This window comes from Rhinoderma darwinii, chromosome 2 (assembly GCF_050947455.1).
Source record: "Rhinoderma darwinii isolate aRhiDar2 chromosome 2, aRhiDar2.hap1, whole genome shotgun sequence".
NCBI classification, from domain to species: domain Eukaryota; kingdom Metazoa; phylum Chordata; class Amphibia; order Anura; family Rhinodermatidae; genus Rhinoderma; species Rhinoderma darwinii.
Window position 1 is genome coordinate 159,331,617 of NC_134688.1, and position 24,771 is coordinate 159,356,387.

The following is a 24,771-nucleotide window of genomic DNA, read 5'->3' on the forward strand; positions in this document are numbered from 1 at the left end:
AAAAACCAAGATGGGCATTCAGTCCATAAATCTGTATTTCCTCATTAACAGACATTATCATACTCTGTCCTCACACACACTACAAGGGCCAAGGCTGTGAAATGTTTTCTGCTTTTATATAAGAACAGCTCATTCATAGGATAATGAAAAGTTATCCAAATACATTTCTAACCAGATTGCGGACATTGGCACAGACAATCACTTCCAATGTGATTTTTTTTTTTTTAAACAAAAGTATTTTCAAGCTTTTTTTAAATTCTGTTTCATTTTGTATCACAATGAAATTTCAATAATATTTTGTGTTACAATGTAGCTTGGCAAATGGCACAATAAATTCTGTGGACTATGAAATACAAAATTAGCTGTAGGAAGATTCCAATATGTAGGAATCGGGCACAGATAAAGAAGCTGCCCAAAAAGGGGGGGGGCATGGCCAGATGCCTGCCTGAGCAGACGTGCTTTACTGAGCTCCCTGGATCGATCTCGACCATCCTGCTCTTTTGTGCCTTAAACAACATCAGCGAGTGCCTGCTTTTCTCCCCACCCGCCTTTCCAGATATCTTTGGTCTCCTGGTCCTGTATGGCATTATTCGACCCTCAGCGCCCTAGGCCGCATGTACATTGCTTGAGGCTAAAGGACTCCTGCCCTTACCAGTGGTGGCATTTTACAATCCGAGCCATGTGTGGTGTGGCATGAGGTAGGTGCTCTGCTTGAATCCCTCTCCCTGCCCGTAACTGCATATATCTGGAGAGCAGCGGCCATCAGATTTTCTGTATATTTCCCCTCTGATAACCCCATAGTGGTTTGGAGGTGGTGGATATTGTTGGGACTATGTTATTAGAACTAAAACCAGATATCCGGACCCCACACAGGAGTTCTGGTTACCTGGATCACTTGCTTTCACAACTATTTTGCTTTGGACTCTCGTTTACCTATCTCTGTAATACATCACCTTGCTGATTGCTGCCCCCCCCCCCCCCCACTTCTACATTTCCAACTGTATAATGGACTTCAGTGGGGTATCTAGTCCCTGAATTTATTGACTTGAAGGTTAATAGACAAAGAGGGAAGGAGAAATCCCTGGCTGGGAACTCGGGGCCCATCTCTGATGATGAATCTGTAATGGACGATCCCAAATTTGAACCATTGAATTATTTGGATGAGGATGCCTCTTTCACTGTTCTAAGATACAAGGTAATGCAGCAAATAAACTTGATACATTTTCTAGCCCACAGCCGCTGCCTCCCCCTGCCTTTCCTGACCAGTCTTTATCACTATTTGATGGATCTTTAAGCCCTCCACTATCACTATCCCTGCAGGACCAGCTGGCCTCCTCCTCTCACATGGATGCAAAGTTTGCGGAACTGCTGGGTGCCATTCATTTGTGTCACTCTATGCTGGTCCCTAAAGTTGATGAACTACAGCAGGACTTGTTATTGGAGACCTGACATACAGTATAAAATATGGGAACGCGCTGCGGAGACGGCACATAGGATTTCTGATGTGGAGGATACTCTGCACCTATTCTTACTCAAATTGCTGATTTGCAGAGGCAGATGAAGGCCTCGGTTGAACGAGCAAAGGACTTCTACGATATAACAAGGTCCATATTGTCTGACTGCCTGAAAGGGCTCAAACCCTGTGGATTTCCTGGAATTGTGGCTCAAGGAGACCCTTGATGCCACTGCATTCTCTCCATTTTTTACTATTGAAGGGGCACATAGTGTTCCTGTTCTCCCTGGTCCACCTGGGGGTCTCTTCTCGATCGTTACTTGCTCGCCTGATACACTTCCGGGATAGAGATACCATCTTACAAGCTCCTAGAAGAAAAGGGGATATCCTCTACAACAATCAGTGGGTCTCCTTCTACCAGGACTTCTCTCTTACTATACAAAAGCAGCGTGTCCAGTTCACAGAAACCCGCAAGAAGCTTTGAGAGAAAAGATACAAATATACCCACAGAGCAGACTAAAACATATGTTGTTTACCGAGGCATCAATATTTGAGTTTGGAGACAAAAATTGCAAATTATCGGAGCGCCCGTATGCCTCTATCCTGTCTATAGTATCCCCTGAGAGGGTTATCTATACTACTCCGAAGGATATAAACAGAGCTGTATAGTGAATTATAAAAGTTACAAAATACCCTAAGTGTTGTGTTCCCCAACGGATGATTCAGATTTTCTTGGACAGGCTTCCTTTTTGGCGTCTTTCTGCTGCTCAGGCAATTGAATTGGATGCCTCACTCACAGATCGTAACATTGAAAGCGCAATTCAATCCCTACTGTCTGGTAAGACAAGAGGTCTCGATGGTTTAGAGCAGACATGGGCAAACTACGGCCCGCGGGCCACATACGGCCCGTTAGGCTTTTTAATCCGGCCCGCCGAACTTGTCCAAATTATAGTAAAAACCTCCTTTTTTTTCCCCTTTCCCTGCAATGCCCACGTTTTCCCAATAGATGGCGCACTCAAAACACATTGACCGTTGTTAATGTGGCGCGTATTTCTCTTTATTTCACTTTAATTTTCACTTCGTTTCACGTCACCATTAAGCCCTTCAGCTGCAGGTAGGATATTTAATACAGCCTATGTCTGTGTGCTTGGCAACGATACACGTGTACTGTTTGCGCGTGAAGGCGAGGGTGTCCGTGGCGAGTTTGTAGAGCGCGCGGTCAGGACAATCCATCCATGATTTTGCGGAGTTTAACACAAGTAGATATTATTGAGCTTGAGTATTTCGTTGTGTAATAATATGTTTTGAATGTTGAAAGTGATTCCATTTTTCAATAAATGTTGATTTCTTTAACTTTGCACCTTCGATTGAAACTTATTAAAACAGACGCAATCTTGATAAATCACAGTGCGTATGTTATTTTAATCTATTTACATTTCCTCCTCCCAGTATCTGCGAAATAGTATGTAAATGCCATATCTTGCATATTCCTTGAGACAAATTTATTAACTGATAAGGGCTATTTTTCACATTTGAAAGACAGTTAATAAATTGGGTTGTAGTGTTCTTACTGTGCTATGAGGTTTGCACACACTACATTTAATGCTTTAGTATATCCGGCCCAAACACTCCCTCCAAATGCTCCTGGCCCGGCCCCTCTGTCAAATTTTAGAACCCATTGTGGCCCGAGAGTCAAAAAGTTTGCCCACCCCTGGTTTAGAGGGTGAATGGTATAAAAATAGTTGTAAATAGTCTAGTGCCTAGGCTTCAATAATTATACTCTCATGCCCTTGAGAAGGGGATTTTAAACGATTCAATGCTTGACGCTCTTATTGTAGTCTTGTTGAAAGCCAGGGAAGGACCCTACTCTTTTTGATTATTACCACCCTATTTCCCTTCTTAATTCAGACATAAAAATTCTTGCTAAGATTCTTGCTACAAGATTGAATAGGATTATTTTGCCCCTAATACACCCTGATAAGACCGGCTTTATGCCTGGGAAGGGCATATATATTAATATACTATGGTTATTCCTTAATATTGCTAATGCACACCATGAACCTTCTCTGGGATTTGTTCTCTCTTTTGACACATGTAAAGCTTTTGATACGATTGAATAGCAGTACCTGTGGAAGCTTTCTTCCTGGCTGAACTTTTGCCCTAGATTTAATGCTTTTGTTCGCCTGTTATATAAGGCACCTAGTGCTAGAGTCCGAATAAATCTGATTTCTGATTCCTTTCCTCTTGGACATGGTACCTAACAGGGATGTCCGTTATGCTTACTTTTATTTGCCCTTGCTATTGAACCACTTGCGCTAGCTATCCGCCAGTCCTCTTCTATAAAAGGTATCTCTAGGGGTTCCATAGTTGAATAAGTGTCTTTATACGTTGATGATACCCTGGTATATTTGGTGGATGATGGTTCTTCCCTGGCTTCTCTTTTGCTTCTTATTAAAGTCTTTGGCACATTTTCAGTTCCATTAGTGAACAGGTTTAAGTTAGTTATTTTCTCCCTTTCTCCTCGGTATTGCTCTCGGCAGAGCCTCCCTGCTCCCATACAAGTAGCTACCCAGTTTACATTCCTCTGGGTTGTGGTTTCTCTCAATTTACTGAAATACCCGAAACGTAACTTAGACCCCTTAGTAGCTTCTATTGAGAGAAAATTAAACTCATAAATATGTCTACAAATACTGCAGAATTAATCAGTTTAAGATGATAAACCTCCCTAAATTCCTTTACTTATTTCACAAGTGCCCAATATTATTACCTAAAAAATTCTTCAGACATCTAGATGGTGTGTTGCGCGCTTTCAATCGGCAGGGTGGTACTCCTAGATTTAGCTTTAGTCTTTTGTAGGCCCTTAAGCTTTTCAGGGGGTGGCTCCGCTTAATCTTTACCAGTACTACATAGCCTCAACTAGTTTTTGCACGCTGGTGGATTGATAGATTTGAGTAATGCGGCCACTGCACTTGCAGGAACGGTTAGGAGAGCCCTGCAAATTTTTTATATAGATATAAATCCCCCTGCTCAGCGGTTTTTCTACTCCAAACTGTGGCTCGGTCCGAAAGATCACGCAGGTTGTGCTTCAGGTTAATATCAGCTCTCCATACTCACCTAGAATCCCATTGAAGTCTAAGGGTATGTGCACACACACTAATTACGTCCGTAATTTACGGACGTAATTCGGCCGCAAGTCCCGGACCGAACACAGTGCAGGGAGCCGGGCTCCTAGCATCATACTTATGTACGATGCTAGGAGTCCCTGCCTCGCTGCAGGACAACTGTCCCGTAGTGTAATCATGTTTTCAGTACGGGACAGTTGTCCTGCAGCGAGGCAGGGACTCCTAGCATCGTACATAAGTATGATGCTAGGAGCCCGGCTCCCCGCACTGTGTTCGGTCCGGGACTTGCGGCCGAATTACGTCCGTAAATTACGGACGTAATTAGTGTGTGTGCACATACCCTAACCCGTGTTTATCCCACCTGGAGTCTCTGCTGGGCACGGTGCTGTGGGCTGGGATTATGTTTTTGGGTCAGCTCTACTCTACTGACACCAGCTTTGTATCCTTCTCTGAACTTGTGGATAGTTATGAGATCTCGAGGAGTGAATTTTTCCCCACTATCTCCAGTTGCGTCATGCCTGTGTAACCCAATTTGGCTCTCTCACTCCAGAGATGTGGGTTTCTCTTGGTGCCCCGGACCCTTCTAAGCCCCTTTCACAAACTTATACCCTACTCCAATCTTCTGGGCATAGACCCTTTCATTCTCTGGGTGGCATGGACATATTCCTGATCTGACAGAGGAGTGGAGGGAAGTAGGACCTTCCTTTTTCGATTCTGTAGTGAGTGGAAGAGATTTTTTGATACAATCTCGTTTTTTACGCCAGATTTATTACACTCTGGTTATCTTTAGGAGACAAACCGATTAATAAGGGGATTGAACATCAAAAGGCAGATTATTTATAGGCCTAAACTCACAAAATTATGGTTTATCAAGTGCGGAACAATATAAAACAGAGAACAGTAGTTAGAACTCAAATGCCAGTATTAAACTTGCTGTTGTGACAAAAGCAGAAGCACAAGATAAAATATAGATAATAGAGGAAATTCAGCCATAGCTTACAGGTACATACATCATTAACATCACGTCAAATAAACTGAATACAGATTCATCCATAAAGCTAGGAATTCAGATTAGATTAGGAAAGAAAAAACTCACAGTCAGTGAGCATCACTTAATTCAGTGATCCAGGAATAAAGCTAAACTATGCAGGTGAAGGATTTGGCTGTACTGAATTTTGACTTTATAATTAACTATTTTAATACCACCAAGCTTTCTAGATAGTAACTATGGTGTAAACCATCCATCCACATCAGCATGACTTGTGTGACAAACAGTTTAGGTTATGCTGTGTTTCTTGACCAAGTCTATTTTGTCTCAGTTCCAAGTAACACAAATAACATAGGCAAATATTAGTGTCATATAGATTGAAGACCAAACTTACTTTTTGAAAGGATTAAAGAACCAAAGGCAATGGCTATTACAAACAGTGCGCATATGGCATCCAGACGCACTGCAAGCCAACGCGATGTTGTCAGGAACAAAAACCAGGCCTCTATTAGAAAAGAGAGGAGTAGGATCAAATTTAAAATATACCACAACAAGGGACGGAAAAACAGTTTAATATGGTTTATAAAAATTAAAAAAAACACCCGAAAAAGGTATTTTGTGCCCTCAAACATATAGAATATATAAAGAACATATGACTATACCTAAAGTGGTTGTAAGAGATTACATTCCAGTAAATGGGGCTGTGCTGCAATACCACACACAGCCTATGGTGCAGTTTCTGTAAAAAATGCAACCACCCTAAAAATAAGCCCAATCTATACTAATTCTCAAGTATTTGTAGGCCAGTAATTCTTCCAAACACCACTAGAAACAGATGTGGTGATGGGGTGATAGCATGAGGTTGTATCACAGCAAACCAACAGGTGCCATAGTAAAGACTGACAGGGTTCAAATCTCATTTTAAGAAGAAAAAATGCAACAAATTGCCTTTAATTCTCATTGACGGTCAACTCGAAGCTCCACTTCACACAAGTGCACTGGAACAGGAGTTCTAGTGTAGTGTATGCTACTTCTACCATTCATCTGGATTACACAGCAGGGCAAAATAGCGTGAGGAGAGCACTGACTGCTTTCTCTGAAACAGCACTGCTGTAAAGGCTTAAAGCATGCCTTACTTTTCAGAATAAGCTGGTGTGTGTACATGAGGAATAACACTAATTCTGGCCATTATAGGACATGTATATGGCCTCTGCAGGCGGTCTCTCTAATTCTCAGTTGTCACAACGCTAGTGGGTGGAGCCTAACTGCTATCATGTGGTCTATACACTGCACATATAGAAGAGGAGAATCCTGCTCTCCTATCTTTATCCCATTTATAGAAGCTGCAGCAGCATGGTTAAGTTCATACAGCAGTAATGGGCAGTGTAGCTGAAATTCCAGCACTGGGGTGACAGAGATCTTCCATCACATCTGAGTGTTTCTCTCTGCTCCTACTGCCAACCCCTCCCCCTTCCATAGACTTCCATGAACTGTGTGTTACGGAGACACACTCTCTCTGCTCCCTCCTCCTGCACCTCCTCCTCCCTTCATAGACTTATGGCCAGCAGTGAAGTGACACATCCCCACCTTCTGCAGCCCATATCTTCTGCTCTGTAACCAGGGTCGCCCAATGCTTGACAACAGGAGGTGGACAGCAGATTACAGGAAAGGAGACACCTAGTGGCAGTAACTTCACACAAAATTTGCATGGATAAAACAACTCAATTTTAACAGTAAGTGAATTACAAAGTTGTTTGGTATCAGGTATACTAGTAGATCCGCATAAGTTGTTTGAAAAGTGTCCATTTAAATTTCAGCCCACTGATATAACATTATTATCGCCCAACTAGCAGCTAAAACAGTCTTGTGATCTAACCATAGGCTCCAGTCCATGACATGATCTAAGGTTTGGGCCCAGTATGTACTGTATTAACAGAATATCTGTAAACAAAAATTATTTGTATAGTCTTGTTCATTATAATGTTTTCTTTAACCACCTGGCTACTCAGATACACTGTTGATGCCTGTATCTTCAAAATCGATTCACAAAAAACATTAGCTGGTTAGCACTCTTCCATATAGATTTCCCCAAATACTCTGAGAACAATAACAGTTGCACAAACCAGAATGGAGATCTTGTTGCGCATCAAATATATCTTGGAAACGTTCCTCTGCTTTAAAGGCCCGTATTGTCCAAAGTCCCTGAAGGGAAGATGATAGGTGGGAGAACACTGGACTTCGAGCTGGAAGAGAATAAGTCATTTATATGGGATCATTTCTTGTAAGGACCTAAAAGACACAGATGTGTTCACACTTAACTTTTCTTGAATTCCATTAAATTATACAATTTGTCATTATACCAAATTAATACAATCTTGCACCTTGCAGTAAAAACGTACACATTAAACTATAGAAGTTTTCTTAACATCGAAGTCTAAGGGCTACGGACGGCATCCATTAGACCGATCCAGTAAGAAAAACCTATACATAAAACGTATACGTTTTTAACATGGGAGTCTATGGGCAACGGATGGCTGACAGATTGTCTGAGGTATACATTTTTCTTAAAACATTTAACCCTTTCCCGCCACAGCCATTTCTAAGATTTTCACTTTTGTTTTTTCCTCCCCACCTTCCAAAATCCTTAACTTTATTATTTTTCCATCAATATTGCCGTGTGAGGGCTTGTTTTTTGCAGACGAGTTGTAGATTTTTCAGGCATCATTTATTGTACCATATAATGTAGTGGGAAACTGTAAAAAAATAATTTGTGGTAGGGTGGAATAGGAAAAAAACGGATTCCTCAATCTTTAGTTTTGTATTTACGGCGTTCACCGTGCGGTAAAAACGGCATATTAACTTTATTCTGCGGGTCAATACGATTACAGCGATACCAAATTAACATTTAACTTTTTTTTTAGGTTTTACTACTTTTACAAGGAAAAGACTGATTGTTAAAAATAAAATTTGAGTTTGGTCGCCATATTCAGGGAGCAATAACTTTTATTTTTACGCCGATTGAGCAGGAGGGGGGCTTATTTTTGGCGGGGCGAGCTGTACCATGGTACCATGTTGAACTACATGAGACTTCTTGTAAAAAAAATTCTAGGAGATGAAGTGACCAAAAAACAGCGATTCTGGGGGATTTTAATTTTTTATGGCGTTCACCGTGCGGACTAAATAATAAATATTGTGATAGTTCAGACTTTTACAGACGCATCGATACCAGTTATGTTAATTTTTTTACATTGTGCTTGAGGGAATTTAAAAAAAAAAAAAAAAACTTTTCCGGTTTTTTTTTTAACTTTTGTATTATTTTTGAATTTATTCAAAAATAACCCAATACTTTATTTTATTTTTTTTACTTTTTTCACTTGTCCCCCTAGGGGACTTGAACCAGTGATCATTGAATCGCTTGCACGATATACTGACAGTCTCCTATTAAGCCCTGCCAGAGGCAGGAGTACAAAGGTGGCGGACCTGGGGGCCTTCATCAGGCCCCTAGACGGCCATGCCAACCAACGGCACCCCCCAATCACGTCACGGTTACCCTGAAACACAGTCGACATGCTCGTTCTATGAAGCGGGCTCAGTACGTGAGCCCGCTTCATATTCCCCCACCAGGCACGCACGCGCTATATATATATATATATATATATATATATATATATATATATATATATACACACACACATATACATACATACATACACACACATATATATATACATACATACCACACACCACGGATGTCGGGAAGGGGTTAAAATCACGTGACACACATCTCAGGATATGTCAAGTTTTGGCTATGTTCACATCAACGTTTTGTTTTCCGTTTTACTGCTCCAAAATAGGAGCGGAACAATGAGAAAAACGAAAGTGCCGAGTTCTTCGCATGCCAGAAACCAAACGGCGCCCGATGGAACCCATGGACTTTAATCGGTTCGGTCGGGTTTCTGTCATGGCTTTCTTAATTTTAGAAGACAAAAGTAGTGCTACATGCTATTCCAGCTACACTCAACATTGAAATTGCAACACCAAGAAGGGCAAGCAGTTTGGTTATGCAAATCGAGGAAGTAGCAGGTGTCGCTAAGATCTGTAAATGATAAAAATTTTAAGCAACTAGCTCCAATCTGTGGCATGTGGGAGGGACATAAAAGCCAGATTGAAAGCAAAGTTTTTTAGCCACATGAAACTTCAACAATCAGATCAAGTGGTGTGGGATGATTGTGATGATGCCTCCTGTTTGTCGACGTGCCAGTTATCGCCACTTGTCGCATACTGAGGGAGACAGAATCCTTGAACTGAGAGACCTCAGTTTATCACCCCGGCAGATCACTACACGCCTAGGCCGAGATGTCAGCACAACGATCAGAAGGCATTTGCAAGACATTGGGCTACGAGTCAGACGTCCAGCAACAGGTGTTCCACTGACCATACGCCACCGATCTCAAAGGCCATCATGGTGCACAGTAAGATGGCAATGGAGGCTGAAATGGGGGTCTATTCTCTTCAGCAATGAGTCCCGCTTTGTCTCGGACGCAATGATAGCTGGCGATTGGTCTGGAGACCACGCGGGCAACACCATGAAGAGGCCTTCACAAGGGAATGTCACACCGGTCCTACTCCCAGGATTGTGACGTGAGGTGGCATAATGTACAGTAGCCGGACTTCATTTCAGGTGCACTAACAGCTCAACGTTACATTGATTTGGTCGTGCAACCAGTGGTACGGCCATTTCTCCAAAGTGTTCCAGAAGCGGTTTTTCAACAGGACAATGCCAGGTCACATGTTGCTCGTGCTACTGTGAGCAGCCCGTGTCCCCTAAACGTGCTAGCATGGCGTGCAGCGTCAACGGACTGGTCTCTCATCGGGCATATCTGGGACGTCATTGGTAGGCAATTGAAAAGGGAGCTGGCAGCAGCCAATCTTGATGATTTGCATGTCTAAGTGCATTCAGCGTGGCATAACATTCCTCAGACAACCATTAACAATATCATTGATAGGATGCCAAGGCGTGTAAGTGCGTGTATTTCTGCACGTGGCGCTCATACTCTATGCTGAATAAATAAAGATATTTGGAATATTTTGTTTCCATTTTTTTTTATCATTTGCATATCATTAACAGGTCTATCGATCCTGTGATTTCTACAATTCCAAAAACTTTTCATTCTTGGTGTTACACTCAACATTGAAATTGCATGTCCAACAAAAATGACGACTCTTTGACGGAGGACTCTAATGCAGATGTGAACAGTGCCTAAGAGATAATATGTACAGATGTGTTCTCCCGTAATTTAAGACGCACGGTTTCTTGCATGCTCACCAAATAAAAGCAGATTGAGGTTACCCAGAGTGTCATGCCACTCCATCTAGCCTACAATAGAGTTTCTGTACAAGAATTAAACATGTATAACACTTCGTACATATGCAATTCACACAAACTTCACACATGGGAAATTAGATTTATTTGAATTACATATCTGCACCATGCCAGATCAGTCGTATGACAGTACCATACGGCACCGGAGTGTCCCCATTCACTGCATGATGCGCTATCCTTGTGTCAATAGGGATGGAACTACCAGACGAACCCCTGAATGGTACACAGAACGGTAATGTAACCAAAGCTGAACCAGTTAAAGGCTATGTACACCTTTGAAAACTATTATATATATTATATTACAACTTTGTAATTACTTTTTATTAAAAATTATTTTTATTTATCGTGCGCCAAGACCTGAATCTGTCAGGTCAGCCGGACTGACTGTTCAGTGACAGCTGTGATAGATAACAGCTGGATCCTGCGTGTTCGAGACACGCAGGACCTGCTGTCATTGAAACCGTCTGTGCCACTGGCCTGATGGATACAGGTTTCAGCGCAAGACCGCTGCTCTATCTGAAAAAGTAAAAATAATTTTTTCAAAAAAAGGAATTACAAAGTTACACATTTTTATTTCAAAAAAATGTTTTCAAAGGCGTACATAGGCGTTAATTTACAAAAATTGACATCCCAAAACAAAACATTATTTTGTAACATAGGGTTATTTGGAAACAAAGAGGCAAACATAGTAAGTTCAGGTAGGGTAGGATGGTCAAGGAAGTTCGAAGTAGGGAAAGAATCAAAAGTTTTAGGCCTCATGCACACTACCGTAGCCATGTGCACGTCGGTGATTTTCGGGTCGGCCGGGTGGCGGAATGTCACCCTCAAGCCGCCCGCAAATCGCTAGCCGTGCACATGGCCGCGGCCATTATTTGCTATGAGCCTGGACCGCAGAACACGGCTGTAAAAAGACTTGCCCGTTCTTTCTGCGGTCCGGGCTCCTGGGCCATGCACGGACTGTGAAAACCACGGTCGTGTGCATGGCCCCATAGGAATGAATGGGGCCGCAATTCTCCCGTGGATTTTCGGGGGGAATTGCGGCCACAAAAGCACGTTCGTGTGCATGGGGCCTTAGGTGTCTTTTGCTCAGAAAGCGGTGTGCCAATCTTTTTATTTCTTAAAAATCACTGGTTACTGGAACATAAATGTTTGGAGTCCTAGTTTTTTTTGTGCTGGCGACATTTTTGGGTTTTAAGCACCCAGCGTAAGTTGAGTGCAATGTGCCTCATTTATTTAGCAACATTTATACAAAACCATGTATGCGAATACAATAAAATACTACACAAATAATCAATGTAATACCCTAAAATTCATGATTCACCCATAAAATAAATAAATCCTATACCAAGCTTCAACATTGGATTAGATTTAAAATAAGGCCATAAAAGGGTTATCTATAAAACAATCTTCATGTTAGGTGAAGGTGCTTGTAAAACTGGCTACAAACCTAATAAATATTGTTAATGATCCGTTGGTCGGAACACTAAGGCCCCATGCACACATGGCCGCAATTCCCCCGAAAATCCACGGGAGGATTGCGGCCCCATTCATTCCTAGGGGCCCATGCACACGACCGTGGTTTTCATGGTCGGTGTATGGCCCAGGATCCCGGACCACAGAAAGAACGAAAAAGCCTTATTACAGCCGTGTTCTGTGGTCCGGGCTCATTGAAAATAATGGCCGCGGCCATGTGCACGGCCCGCGATTTGCGGGAAGCTCGCGGCTGTCACTCCGTGGCCGGCCAACCCGGAAATCACGGCCGTGCACATGGCTACGGTCGTGTGCATGAGGCCTTAGGGTATGTCCACACACAGCGTAAACACTGCAGATTTTCCGCAATGGATTTAATTGCGGAAAAACCGCAACATAATACAGTAGCAGTAGAGTGGATGAGATTTGAGATAATCTCATCCACAAACCGAGTAAAAAATATGTTGAAAAACTGTTTATAAATTGACCTGCGGTACACTTTTTTAAATCCGCAGCATGACCATTCATGATTCTGAATTGTTGCTTTTATGTTGCGGGTTTTCCACATTGAATTGAATGGGGAGGTAAAACCTGCAACAAATCGCAGATATTGCGATATTTGTGGCAGAAAAGCTGCGATTCCGCTGCAAAAATCGCAACTAAAAACCCAGTAAGTACAGCCCAAGTTTTATCCCATGTAACTTCTGCAGCCAATCACAGGCTGAATCAGTTACATGCGATGAAACGTCATCCCTGGAGGCCGGGCTGCAGGACGTCAGAGACACGAATCGCCATGACTACGGGTAAGTATGGGCTTTTTATTTTTTTTACCTGCTATTTTCTGCAGTGGACAGTTTGTTGCAGTTTTTCGTCCGGAATTCCCTGCGGAGGCCAGGGCAGATACGCTGTATACTTTTACGCAGCGTATCCACCCTGTGTGAACATACCCTTATTGTTCATATTTCTAATACAAATGTAGCATTTAGTTAGGTATTGTCTGGAAAACGTTTGGCAATGCAAATACACTATACAAACGATTTTGCATGGGATAAATTGCTCAAATCGTGAGAATTTTTTTCCGTGTATGTGCTTTGCCACTATTTGTGGTTTTGTTTTTACTGCGTCCTCCATGCAGAATAAATTATATGGTTCGAGTGAGAGCAATAACTTTATTTTTCTATCGACGGACCTTTATGAGGGCTTGTATTTTGAGGGTCGAGTTGTAGTTTTCATTGGTACCATTTTAGACATGGGACTTATTGATTAACTTTTATTCCTCTTTTTTGAAGAATAAATAAAATAATAGTTTTATAGTCTAAGCAGGTTCCAAAGATAACAATTGTGTAGTTATTATATTATTAGATTTTTCTTTCCATAACAGAGCATCTTGTAATTGCAAATTTACGTTCTTTTTTTATTTTACCTTCGTTTTTCTAATGTTTTTTTTTTCTAAACCAGAATCACACCTCTGTTTAACTAACTAAATGCGACGGTTGCTCTTGACCGTGGCATCTGAGGGGTTAAACAGCTGGGGTCGGAGTTAAACACAGCCTACACATGCCACAGATGGTGCGGGCACAGCATATATTTGTGCCTGCATCATATATTTGCGGCACTTGACGCTCACTACATATGACCAGCACCGTAAATGTATGGTGGATATTGCAAAGTATTTAAAGAAGTTTTCCAGGCTCTAAAAAAAATAAAAAAATGTATAAACTTGCAGCTGCATATGGTATAACATAAGGGTAGATGTCTTACTTACCTTTTAAATTCCCTACTGGTCCATCCGCCAGTCTGAGTTTAGATTGCTGAAGGTCCAATCACTGGCCGCAGCGGTCATGTGCCATACATACTGACATCACCACATCAGCAATGTCAAAACAGACCAGAGGGAACTATGGGCCAGTGGTACTGGACCGGAGAGGATTTAAAAAGGAGAATGTTTTTTTTTTTTCTTATGTTATACCGTATGCAGCTGCAAGTTTATTTTTTTAAAGCCCGGAAAATCCCTTTAAATTAAGCACTACGTAAAACTGAAATACATTAGTTATTTAGTAAAGATTTACCATAAGAAAAGTACTTAAAAAAACAACTGATGACAACCATGTATTATTCTAATGGGAATTACATAGAAAAACTAAATGGGACTGAACAGTGGACAAGTTATGTCTCAAAAAGAGAAAAATACAGAAGTACATTTTCTCCATGTTTTTGTAAAAATGAATAAGGGGCAAAGTTTGAATTTATGTACTTCGAATAGCATTTATTTTTGACAATATGCACAAAGAATGCTCTTATTTAATGAGCATTGTACATTTACGGTTAAGAAAGCATTGTACTTCCAGCGTACCTATGAAACAAACATACTAGCTCCTGTTAGCAGGAACTATAGAATGAAATTGAGAACAGCATCATCCGAGATGGTCTCAGTCCACCTCCCTCATACACTGAGACTACAATGACCGCTTATTAATGGAATATAAAGTGACAGCAACTGGTTGTGCCTGTCAGCAGGTAAGACAGTTTTACAATGGAGGCATTATAAAGCGCTTTCAAGCTATAGTAGCTCCCTCTCGCTTTCATATTTTTTTTTCATTTCCTTTTGTTGAGTGGTCACATTCTCATAGAAAATAAATGTCACCTAACATGATCTAGACAACAGAAGACATGTCAATCATTCCACTTTTAAAAAGACAAAACATTACAATCTGAATAACTCTTAAAGGTGTTATGATCAAAAAACATAGAGCAATTGACCACCGGCACACACATTGAAAATCAACATCATTAATTAGCATGAAAAAAATAAATAATTCTAACCCTAATAAATTAGAATAAAAATAGTAAAAAAAGAAAAGGAAAAAGTAAAAGAAAAAAAAAAGGAGAGAAAAAAAAAGAAAAAAAGTAAAAGAAAAATGATAAAGAAGAAAAAGAATTAGTCAGAGTAAGCAATTGTAATAAAATAGAAATTTAGCATTCTATTCAAACATTGGATGGAAGAACGTGTACCTAATGAATTATTTATATATATATTAGCACTCTATACCTGTCATCAGAGGTATGGTGAATACCTGCACATACTGTACATCAATAGAAGTAAATATATAGGATGTATTTGGGCCTCATTAGTACATTACCATGAAATTTAATAGATTGTGTCACATGCTGCTTATGTCAAGCTCTAAACCTAGGATACATGAATTTTGAGTTCGATAGCCCATGTACAAAATAATAAGCATTTGTCTATGGTGTGCATACAATTGAATAATTTCCAAGTATATACTAGCATACTACATTATTATATGTATTTATGTATTATACTGATAAAAAACACTCACATTTTTTACTACCAGTCACTTTAGTAGTAAGGACGACTAGGACACCCAAATGTCAATATTTACAGAATATTAGAGATTATCACTGCTGTATTTTGGTTGTTTAGTGTTTTTTTTACATTTTACACATTATAAACAACCAAAGTAGTATTAAGTGCATATACACTTATGCAGTAATTCAGTAAATGTCTATCAGCATAAACAATAAGAAAAATAAACAGAAAATGTTGATATGTAGCCATACATGGTCCAATTGATAAATCAGGCAGTAAAATGACATTGTTTGTGGTCAATTGTAGCGGTCATAGCCTTGGTACTGGAAATAGTTTATTTATTTATATATCTAGATTTCAAGTGAAACCACAAACAAGGGCATACATTGCAGAGGCAGTTCATGTGGCTGGCTATGGGGCCCCAGTAGGGAGGGTCACGTCAAATCAAAAAGACCCTACTAGGTAGGAAGGTAAAATAATTATATTTAATAATTTTTCACAAAGGCAAGTTAGACCTAATTTCACACTACTAAATAAATAAAACTTTTATTTCAAGTTAATTAAATCCACTTGAAGTGATCCTATTGGGACTTTAAAAATGCAGTGCCGGACCTATCAGGATCTACAGTATATCCATGTCTGGTATATTCACAAGTATCAATTCACTGCACTAGCGCTAATAAAATAGCTTTATACAATCGGATTTATTTAGCAAGGTTAAGGCCTGTTCACATCAGCATCAGCCTTCAGTTCATGGGTTCCGTCAGACCTTTCTGACGGAGGAACCCATGAACAGAAAGACAAACGGAAACCATAGCTTCCATTTCCATCAATTTTAATGGCAATGCCTCCATTGCAATTGGTTTCCGTTCTATAAGGTTTCCTTTTTTTAGCGGAAATAGCGCAGTCGACTACGCTATTGTTTCCGCTAAAAAAACTAAAACCTTACAGAACGGAAACCATTTGACATTTCTTACTTCAATGTCGCCATGGGGGGGGGAGCATGGAGCGGGCTCACTGCCTGAGCCTGTGCCATACTCAGCAAGTGTCGGCTGTATGTTACAGCCGACACCTCACTGCAACGGCCAGGATCAGAGAGGACTCTGACAAGGGGTTAAATAAAAGGCACACAAAGCCAGGTTACTGACAAAGCTGATCTGCCCGTATATGCGAGCCATCTTCAACCTGACAAGGAGCGCCGATCACAGCCGAAGGTGCATGGCTCTCAGCTTAGCACTTTTTCACCTTTGTTTCAGCGACTGTGGCGGTCTGAGCACCCGGACTCCCAACAATCAAACCTTCTGATAGGTCTACATGGAATATCAAAAGTTCTTTGAAACTACAGTTAGTCTTTAAGTTTTCCCCAAGCCACCTGGATGTTCCTCAATGCTTCTGGGAAAATGTTCAATGGACAGATGAGACAAAAGTGGACCTTTTTGGCACAAATGCACAACGCTATGTTTGGACCAAAAAGAACACAGCACACCAATACCAAAATCTTCATGGCAAAGTTAGGAGTCCTGACCTTAACCCTATAGGGATGCGGTGGTATGACCTGAATAGGGCTCTGCATGCAAGGCATCCCAGAAACATTGATGAACTAAAACACATTTGAAGTTAGTATGGTCAAAAACTCCTCAACGTTGTGCAAATCTGATTTGCAGCTACAAGTGGGAGTGGCTATCATTATTTAAACACACCTGGGCACTTCCCTTCAGCAGAATTCTCTGACCTGGCCGCGTCCTGTTTGGAACGGGTTTTTACCCTCCTCCTAATTTGTGAGTATGGCCTTTTCTATGGTTTTAATTACATTCTATGTCACAATTTTTTTGCACAAGTAGAGTGGAAAGCCACGAGTAGTGACCCAATTTTGGAAACTACACCCCTCAAGGCATTTATCAATTGTCTGGACATACGACAGGACATAGGAGTGAAAAAGCACAATGCGAATTTGAGGCCTATTCTAACAGTTTTCACAGCATTGGCCACAATTGCAGGGCTTGGAGGTCAAATTGCAAAACAAACCCCCAAGTAGTGACACCGATTTTGGAAACTACAACCCTTAAGCCATTTTAAGGGGTGTAGTTAGCAATTTGACCCCACAGTTTTTTTTTATTTCATTAGAAATGAATGCGCAGCGGATGGTGCAAAGTGTAAATTACAATTTTCCACTCATGCCATTTTAGTGCACAATATGATGTTATTTTCAGTTTGTGCCACTGAAGAAAAAAACGTCAAATTGTTAAAGGAACAGTGTCATCACAATTTTTTTTTTAATATGTTAAAGATGTTAGTGCTTTATTAAAAACGTTTGGATTAATTTGTGTGTTGTGTGTTACTTTTTCTTATTTTTACACTTTTTCTTCCCTATGGGGGCTGCCATTTTTTTTTCCATTTCTGTATGTGTCGATTAACGACACATACAGACATGGAATACGGCAGCCACAGTCCCATAGGGACTGCGAACGGGTCCCGTCCCATCCACTTCTGTGTACGCCGTCTGTGTGGGAACGGCGCATGCGCCGCTCCCACACAGTCCAATTTGAAATGCGCGCCGTCCGGTGCCATTTTCCTGTGGACCGGAAGTCGCGGCCGGACAGTAAGATTACTACTTCCGGTCGCGGCTTCCGGACTTGTGCACTTGGACCAGCGGCAGCAGACGGAGCGGACGGGCCGGAGGGAGCCGCGGCGGCAGGAGCAGGTAAGAGATTTCTATGTATGTTCGTGTTTACTACTGTATGTAAACCTACTACACTGTGTGTTAGCTCAAAAAATGGCGACACACAGTGTAGGAGGCTAGACCGTTCAATCCCCTCGTTTATCCCGGCACTAGCCAGGATAAAGGAGGGGGGGATTCTCAGAGCTCACTAGAGCGAGTGCTTTTTTCCAAATTTTGCAGCAAAAAGCAATGTGGTTGCTTTACCACATGCAATGCTGCAATTTTGGGAATAGCTCCATCTAGTGACCAGCACTGGGAAATATTATAAATTAGAATCTAATTTATAATATTTCCTGACTCGTGAAAAAAATAAAAAAAATTTGAACAATGTTTAATCACCTACACACTAAATGTTTAACTAAAAAAAAAAATACATGTTTTGCTGGCAACACATTCCCTTTAAGGGGTTTCATTCGGATTTTAGAGCGCAGATTTTTCTTGGTAGGAGTATATCAAGTCCTGAGTCAACGCAGCCGTCTACCAGGAAATTTTAGAGTACTTCATGCTTCCCTCTGCTGACGAGCTTTATGGAGATGCTGATTTTATTTTCCAGCAGAACTTGGCACCTGCCCACACTGCCAAAAGTATCAATACCTGGTTTAATAACCACAGTATCACTGTGCTTGATTGGCCAGCAAACTCGCTTGACCTAAACCCCGTAGAGAATCTATAGGGTATTGTCAAGAGGAAGATGAGACACCAGACCTAATGATGCAGACGAGTTGAAGACCGCTATCAAAGAACCCTGGGCTTCCATAACATCTCAGCAGTGCCACAGGCTGATCACCACCATGCCACCACGCATTGATGCAGTAATACATGCGAATGGAGCCCCGACCAAGTATTGAGGGCATATACTGCATATACTTTTCAGTAGGCCAAAAATTCGGTATTAAAATTTTTTGAAATTGGGTTTATATAATATTCTAATTTTCTGAGACACTAAATTTTGGGTTTTCATTAACTGTTAGCCATAATCGTTAACATTAAAACAAAAAAATGCTGGAAATAGATCACTCTGTGTGTAATGAATCTATATAATATGAGTTTCACTTTTTGAATTGAATTACTGAAATAAATTAACTTTTTGATTATATTCTAATTCATTGAGAAGGACCAGTACTTCTCCACACCTTTGTCTCTGACCTGTTTGCAGAGCTCCCTGGTCTACATGTTGCTTGCTCAGTGATGTCGCAGACTTATTTCAGAACAGGTGTATTTATACGGACATGTGGCAGATCACGTGACAATTTGATTGCACACAGACGAGCCTTATGCAACTAATTATGTGACTTCTGAAGATATTTATGGCTTTCATAGCAATGGGTGTGCTTACATATGCATCCCAACTTTCCAGTTTATTATTTTTTTTCTTTTAACAAGGATTTTTTTCCGTTCAATTACATAAAATCAAATATAAAATCCATTTTAATTCCATGTTGTAATGCAACAAAACAGGAAAACCAACAAGGGGGATGCAAGGCACTGTAGATACACAAAACAATGTAAAATGTTTTTCTTACACGGAGAATATCACATACAGATTTCAAACTTTATACTCTGAAGAACTTATTTTAGAACACTGAAACAGGGTCTTATTCCCTTTGGGGCTACATTATGGAAGAAAAGCAAAGCGTCTGTGGCTAGAAACATGCGGTGCTGCAATGGCCATTATAATTGTTGACCAGCCTGTGTCCTGGATTCATTAAAAGCCCAAGTACACCTTGTTAGACATGTGCTAAATTATATGCTGAAAGGTTCTAATTATTTATACAATACTTACTTGTTGACTCAAGTCGTTTGATATCTCGAGATGTTTCCAGAAAATACCTCCTCAGGAAATAGAAAACGATCACAAGAGGAAGCAATGGAATTAAAATCCACGGAATAACAGCAACTGCCACAGCAATTACCCCTAAAATCTGGAGAAACACCTGAAAGAAACAAAATGACCATGACTGTATGATTATGTACACTACATTAAACCCCACATAATAAGCGGTATTATCCTAGCCTTTTATTGCCTGCATCCAATAACAAAACCATCATAATAAAGGGAAGACCCACTCCACACCTAAGAATTTAAATGTGACGGCAGAGAACCCCAATACTCCACATCTCCAATACTTAGATCTCACTAACAGTCCAGTCCGGGAAGCGGAAATTTAAAGAGCTGATTGGTAGTGTACTCATGCACTGTAGGTCTGCTTTACCAGTCTCTGTAACTACGCCATTGTTAATAGCGCCCAAAAGTTGAGACTGGCGTGCCCCAACCAGAGAAGACAAAAGTCGTTTTAAATGCTTCTATCTTCTACATTATATACACAGCAGTCAGTAAGTGTTGCTGCCCTTAATGGTGCCTCCAATTATAATATAATACAGTCCTTTCTAAGGTACACACTAGAATAAGAATAATAACTAAAGATTGCCTTAGTAATTCCTGCAATTCAGCGAAGTCTTATATCAAAATTAATAGCCACTGATGTTGAACACAAATAAGTGCATTGTACGATGTCAAGAAAAGTAAGGTAGTCCTTGGCAAAGTATAGATTTTTTTTTTTTTTTTACTAATACACTTATAATTCTATTCTATATACTAATCCGCCATGGTGTTTATGTTAGAGATGCACTAAATATTAAGATATACATTTACCATTCAAGTGTACTGTGGTATTCATAACTCGATTTTTATATTAATTTAGGCACCAGGCTGCCATCAGTTCATGGTCATACAAAATGTGGACTGTATTGTCAAAATGATGTCCCTTTACTTCTGCTAATAACAAGGTTTCATGCCTAAATTACTGCATTAATTTAAACCTATCAATCTTTGTTTGGGAATGAACTAAAATATTGCATTCAACGTGTTAAAATGATAGGCTTATTTAGTCCTCAAGTGCCTCGATTAGCCTTTTGTTAACGCTTAATGGCAGCATCGTCGCTCTCATGCTGAGAATGACAAATTAGGTCTTTGACTACAAGCAGAGCAGACTCCAAGGATTTCAACCTGATTAACTGCCTCTGCTCTTCTCTCCTTTGTAGTCTCAATTTTTGGGTAAACTTGTCATGTAGGAAATCTTGGCCCAATCATTTTCATGTATATTGGCAAAAAAATAAAATATGTATTTGGAAGGCAGATGTAGTACAAACATTTTCTTTGGTCAGTATTTATGTGACTTTCTGCTCTAACTCCGCATTTAAAAGGGGTTTTCCATGTGTCATAAAAAAACAACAACTCCCAAAACAGTTTAAACAGTATCAGTTGAAGCAGTTTGTAGCAAAATTCTTAGTTTCGGTCAACCATGACACTGGAGACTACAATCCCTGGAATGCAACATACCAGGAGCGATCTGCACAGTAAACTCCTTTCGCCAACTTCTTCATTCTGATACTGCGCATGAACAGGGTGGTTGACACACGCATGCTTGTTGCCGCCATTCAAATTTCCAGCCCCCCATACGTCATGTCACTGACGACATCCCGTACATTAAGGCCCTGTTCTCACACAGTTTTTTTGCAGGCAGAAAATTCGGATTTTTGATCTGCCTGCACGCCGTTTGCCGCGATTTTCACAGCGCTTCGCCCGCAAGCATTGAGCGCCGTGGGCAAAAACGACGCGAAATACACTTTCTCTGCCTCCCATTGATGTCAATGGGAGGTCAGAGACGTAAACGCCTGAAGATAGGGCATGTCATATCTTTTTCCCGCGAGACAGTTTTTCCGCTCGCAGGAAAAAAATGCCTCCGCCTCCCATTGAAATCAATGAGAGGCATTTTCGGCCGTTCTTTGGTGCGTGTAAAGGGGTTTTTACCATAATCAATATTGATCACCTATCCAGAACGGGCTTATCTTGCCGTTCCTGGGAGCCCCATAGGAATGAAGTGGTACTGTGCATGCTCGGCCACCGCTCCATTCATTTCTATAAGGCTGCCAAAGATAGTGCTTGGCAGCCCCATAGAAATTAATAGAGCAGTGGTCCAGCATGCACACTACCGCAAGATAAGCCCATTCTTGTGATTGGAGAGTCCCACCGATCAGATATTTCTCACCTATCTTGTGGATAGGTGATTAAGAGGTTTTCCCATAAACATTATTTAAGGGAGTGGAATGCAAGAAGCTGACAATGGCACCATGGCACAGGATGTCAGCAGAAGAGGAAATACACAATGTAGCAGTCATCACGTAACTTGCGTCCGAACCCAGGAATGTCAGTAGCTTCCGAAACACAAGTACACATCAAAATCGACTGCATTTTTTATGTTTCGAATGGGTGGGTAATTTTTTTTTGGGGGGGGGGAATACCTTTAAAGACATTTTTAGTTTCTACTTTAACATTCCATGCTAGTTTAGCAAATCTCAAAGAAATAGTTTTTGCCATAATAACGTAAAGCCTAACTCTACCCATAACCTCAAGTTACGTACGTTCTGTGCATTACGCACTCAGTGATGTAGTTAAAAAAAAAAAAAAAAGACAAAAATGGAAAAACACAAAAGATCATAATAAGGAAAGAAAAATGACAAAGTCGCTGTAACGACAAAATTCTTTCTACACGCTTTCTCTGACATTTCCACACAATAAAATGCAAGGGTCAGTGGTAGTGAAACAAGGCACGGCAGTTCCAGTCTTTTGCTTCCATGCAAGTGAATGACCTCAGCTATTATTTCTGTCTTAAGCACTTTTTGTTCTCAATGTCCAGATGCAAGAGCTATTCTTTCAAAGAAATAACTGTGGACAGCGTCTCCAGATTTCCCTTTTCCTCAGTGTTTTCACTTCATAAAGCTGCAGTCAATGCATTTTGTGTGTGGTGGGGACAGAGAGGGAGGGGAAAAAGCACATTCACTGGTGGTCTTCACCATACCCTTCATTGCTGGCTCAAGTAGTCCCAGGATTACGCCTTTGTTTGCGATGAAAGCAATTGAAAAGTCAGTTATTTAAAATTAGTCAAGCTGTTGATTTTAAAATAAAGGCTTTTTAGATCGGCTTTCTTTAATAAATCACTCGATTCTTCTGAGGGCAGCTGCAGGACACCGCACATCCTCCATGAACTTCCTCCCAGGTTATTTTTTCTTTTCGTTTTCTGCTCCCATTAAATCACAACTTGAACCAATTTTAGTCATTTGAAAAAAAGTTAAATGCAACATCTTTCTAAAACTACGATAAAATCGCCCAAAATTAAAACAAACAAGCATTTTATTTTTTTAAAACAGCATTGTCCAATGCAGATTTCCAATGCATATTGAGACCTTTAAACTAGTCATCACTAAACATCTTCAGCTAACGTCAAAGAATAATTATGCCTAATACAATTACAGACGTGTCCTCATGGTGAACAAAATAAGTTTCCAAGATGGAAAACTTTTCAAACTAATGAGACCCTTTAGAAAATAAAACGTTAGCGTTGGGAAGGCAAACTATCAGAATCGAGTTCTTACTTACTCTATAGCCCAAGATCTTAACCTCTAGTACTTGAAACCCATGGGTTATATGCTATTTCACTAGAGGGTTTCTGCACTGTCCTAATGCTTTGCTTTTAATAGGCAGCAGCACAGTGTAGAATCTTAGCCTTGGGGGTACTTTGATGGTATTTAGTTGAGGTAAGGGGTACTTGGCTTAGAAAGCTTAAGAAATACTGCTCTAGAGGTGCTCAACCATAGAAGGCAGATGTCCAATTTGTTTCTATAGGCAGTGAAGGTAAGCGGTCAGCAGGGCCCCTACTTTGATTGATTTGCTTTGTGAACAGGGCATTATGTCCTAGTCTCCTAGGAGGACAAATCGCTCTCAGAGATCAGCAGATAAGTGCCTCCCAAGTATAGGCCCTACCTGTCTGAGGTTGAATACTCATATGAGCACCTATTAGAGTTAGGGTATGTTCACACGAGGTCATTACGTCCGTAATTGACGGACGTATTTCGGCCGTAAGTACCGGACCGAACACAGTGCAGGGAGCCGGGCTCCTAGCATCATACTTATGTCGGACAACTGTTCCGTACTGTAATCATGTTTTCAGTACGAGACAGTTGTCCTGCAGCGAGGCAGGGACTCCTAGCGTCGTACATAACTATGATGCTAGGAGCCCGGCTCCATGCACTGTTCGGTCCGGTACTTGCGGCCGAAATACGTCCGTCAATTACGGACGTAATGACCTCGTGTGAACATACCCTAAGCCAGGTCTCAGCAGTGCCAATGGCAGGTCTCAGCAGTGGAAGAGACTGTTCTTACAGGAAAGAGTAATCTGCTCAACGCATAATAAGATCTTCCAGGGGAGAGGTGCGCCACAGGAAGTATGGTGTATACAAAGCAAGCT

General features: G+C 40.8%; 1 protein-coding gene across 2 annotated transcripts in view; it reads right to left on the reverse strand.

The window, feature by feature from the left end:
- The window catches only part of ABCC4 (ATP binding cassette subfamily C member 4 (PEL blood group)), a 300,550-nt gene that overhangs the window by 94,606 nt on the left and 181,173 nt on the right, over positions 1–24,771 (reverse strand). For both annotated transcript variants that reach the window (XM_075852387.1, XM_075852388.1), the window contains exons 21-23: positions 20,250–20,400; positions 7,687–7,806; positions 5,958–6,068 (exon numbers count right to left, since the gene is read on the reverse strand). In XM_075852387.1, the coding sequence (XP_075708502.1) occupies positions 5,958–6,068; positions 7,687–7,806; positions 20,250–20,400 (382 nt within the window). The remainder of the gene's footprint in view (positions 1–5,957; positions 6,069–7,686; positions 7,807–20,249; positions 20,401–24,771) is intronic.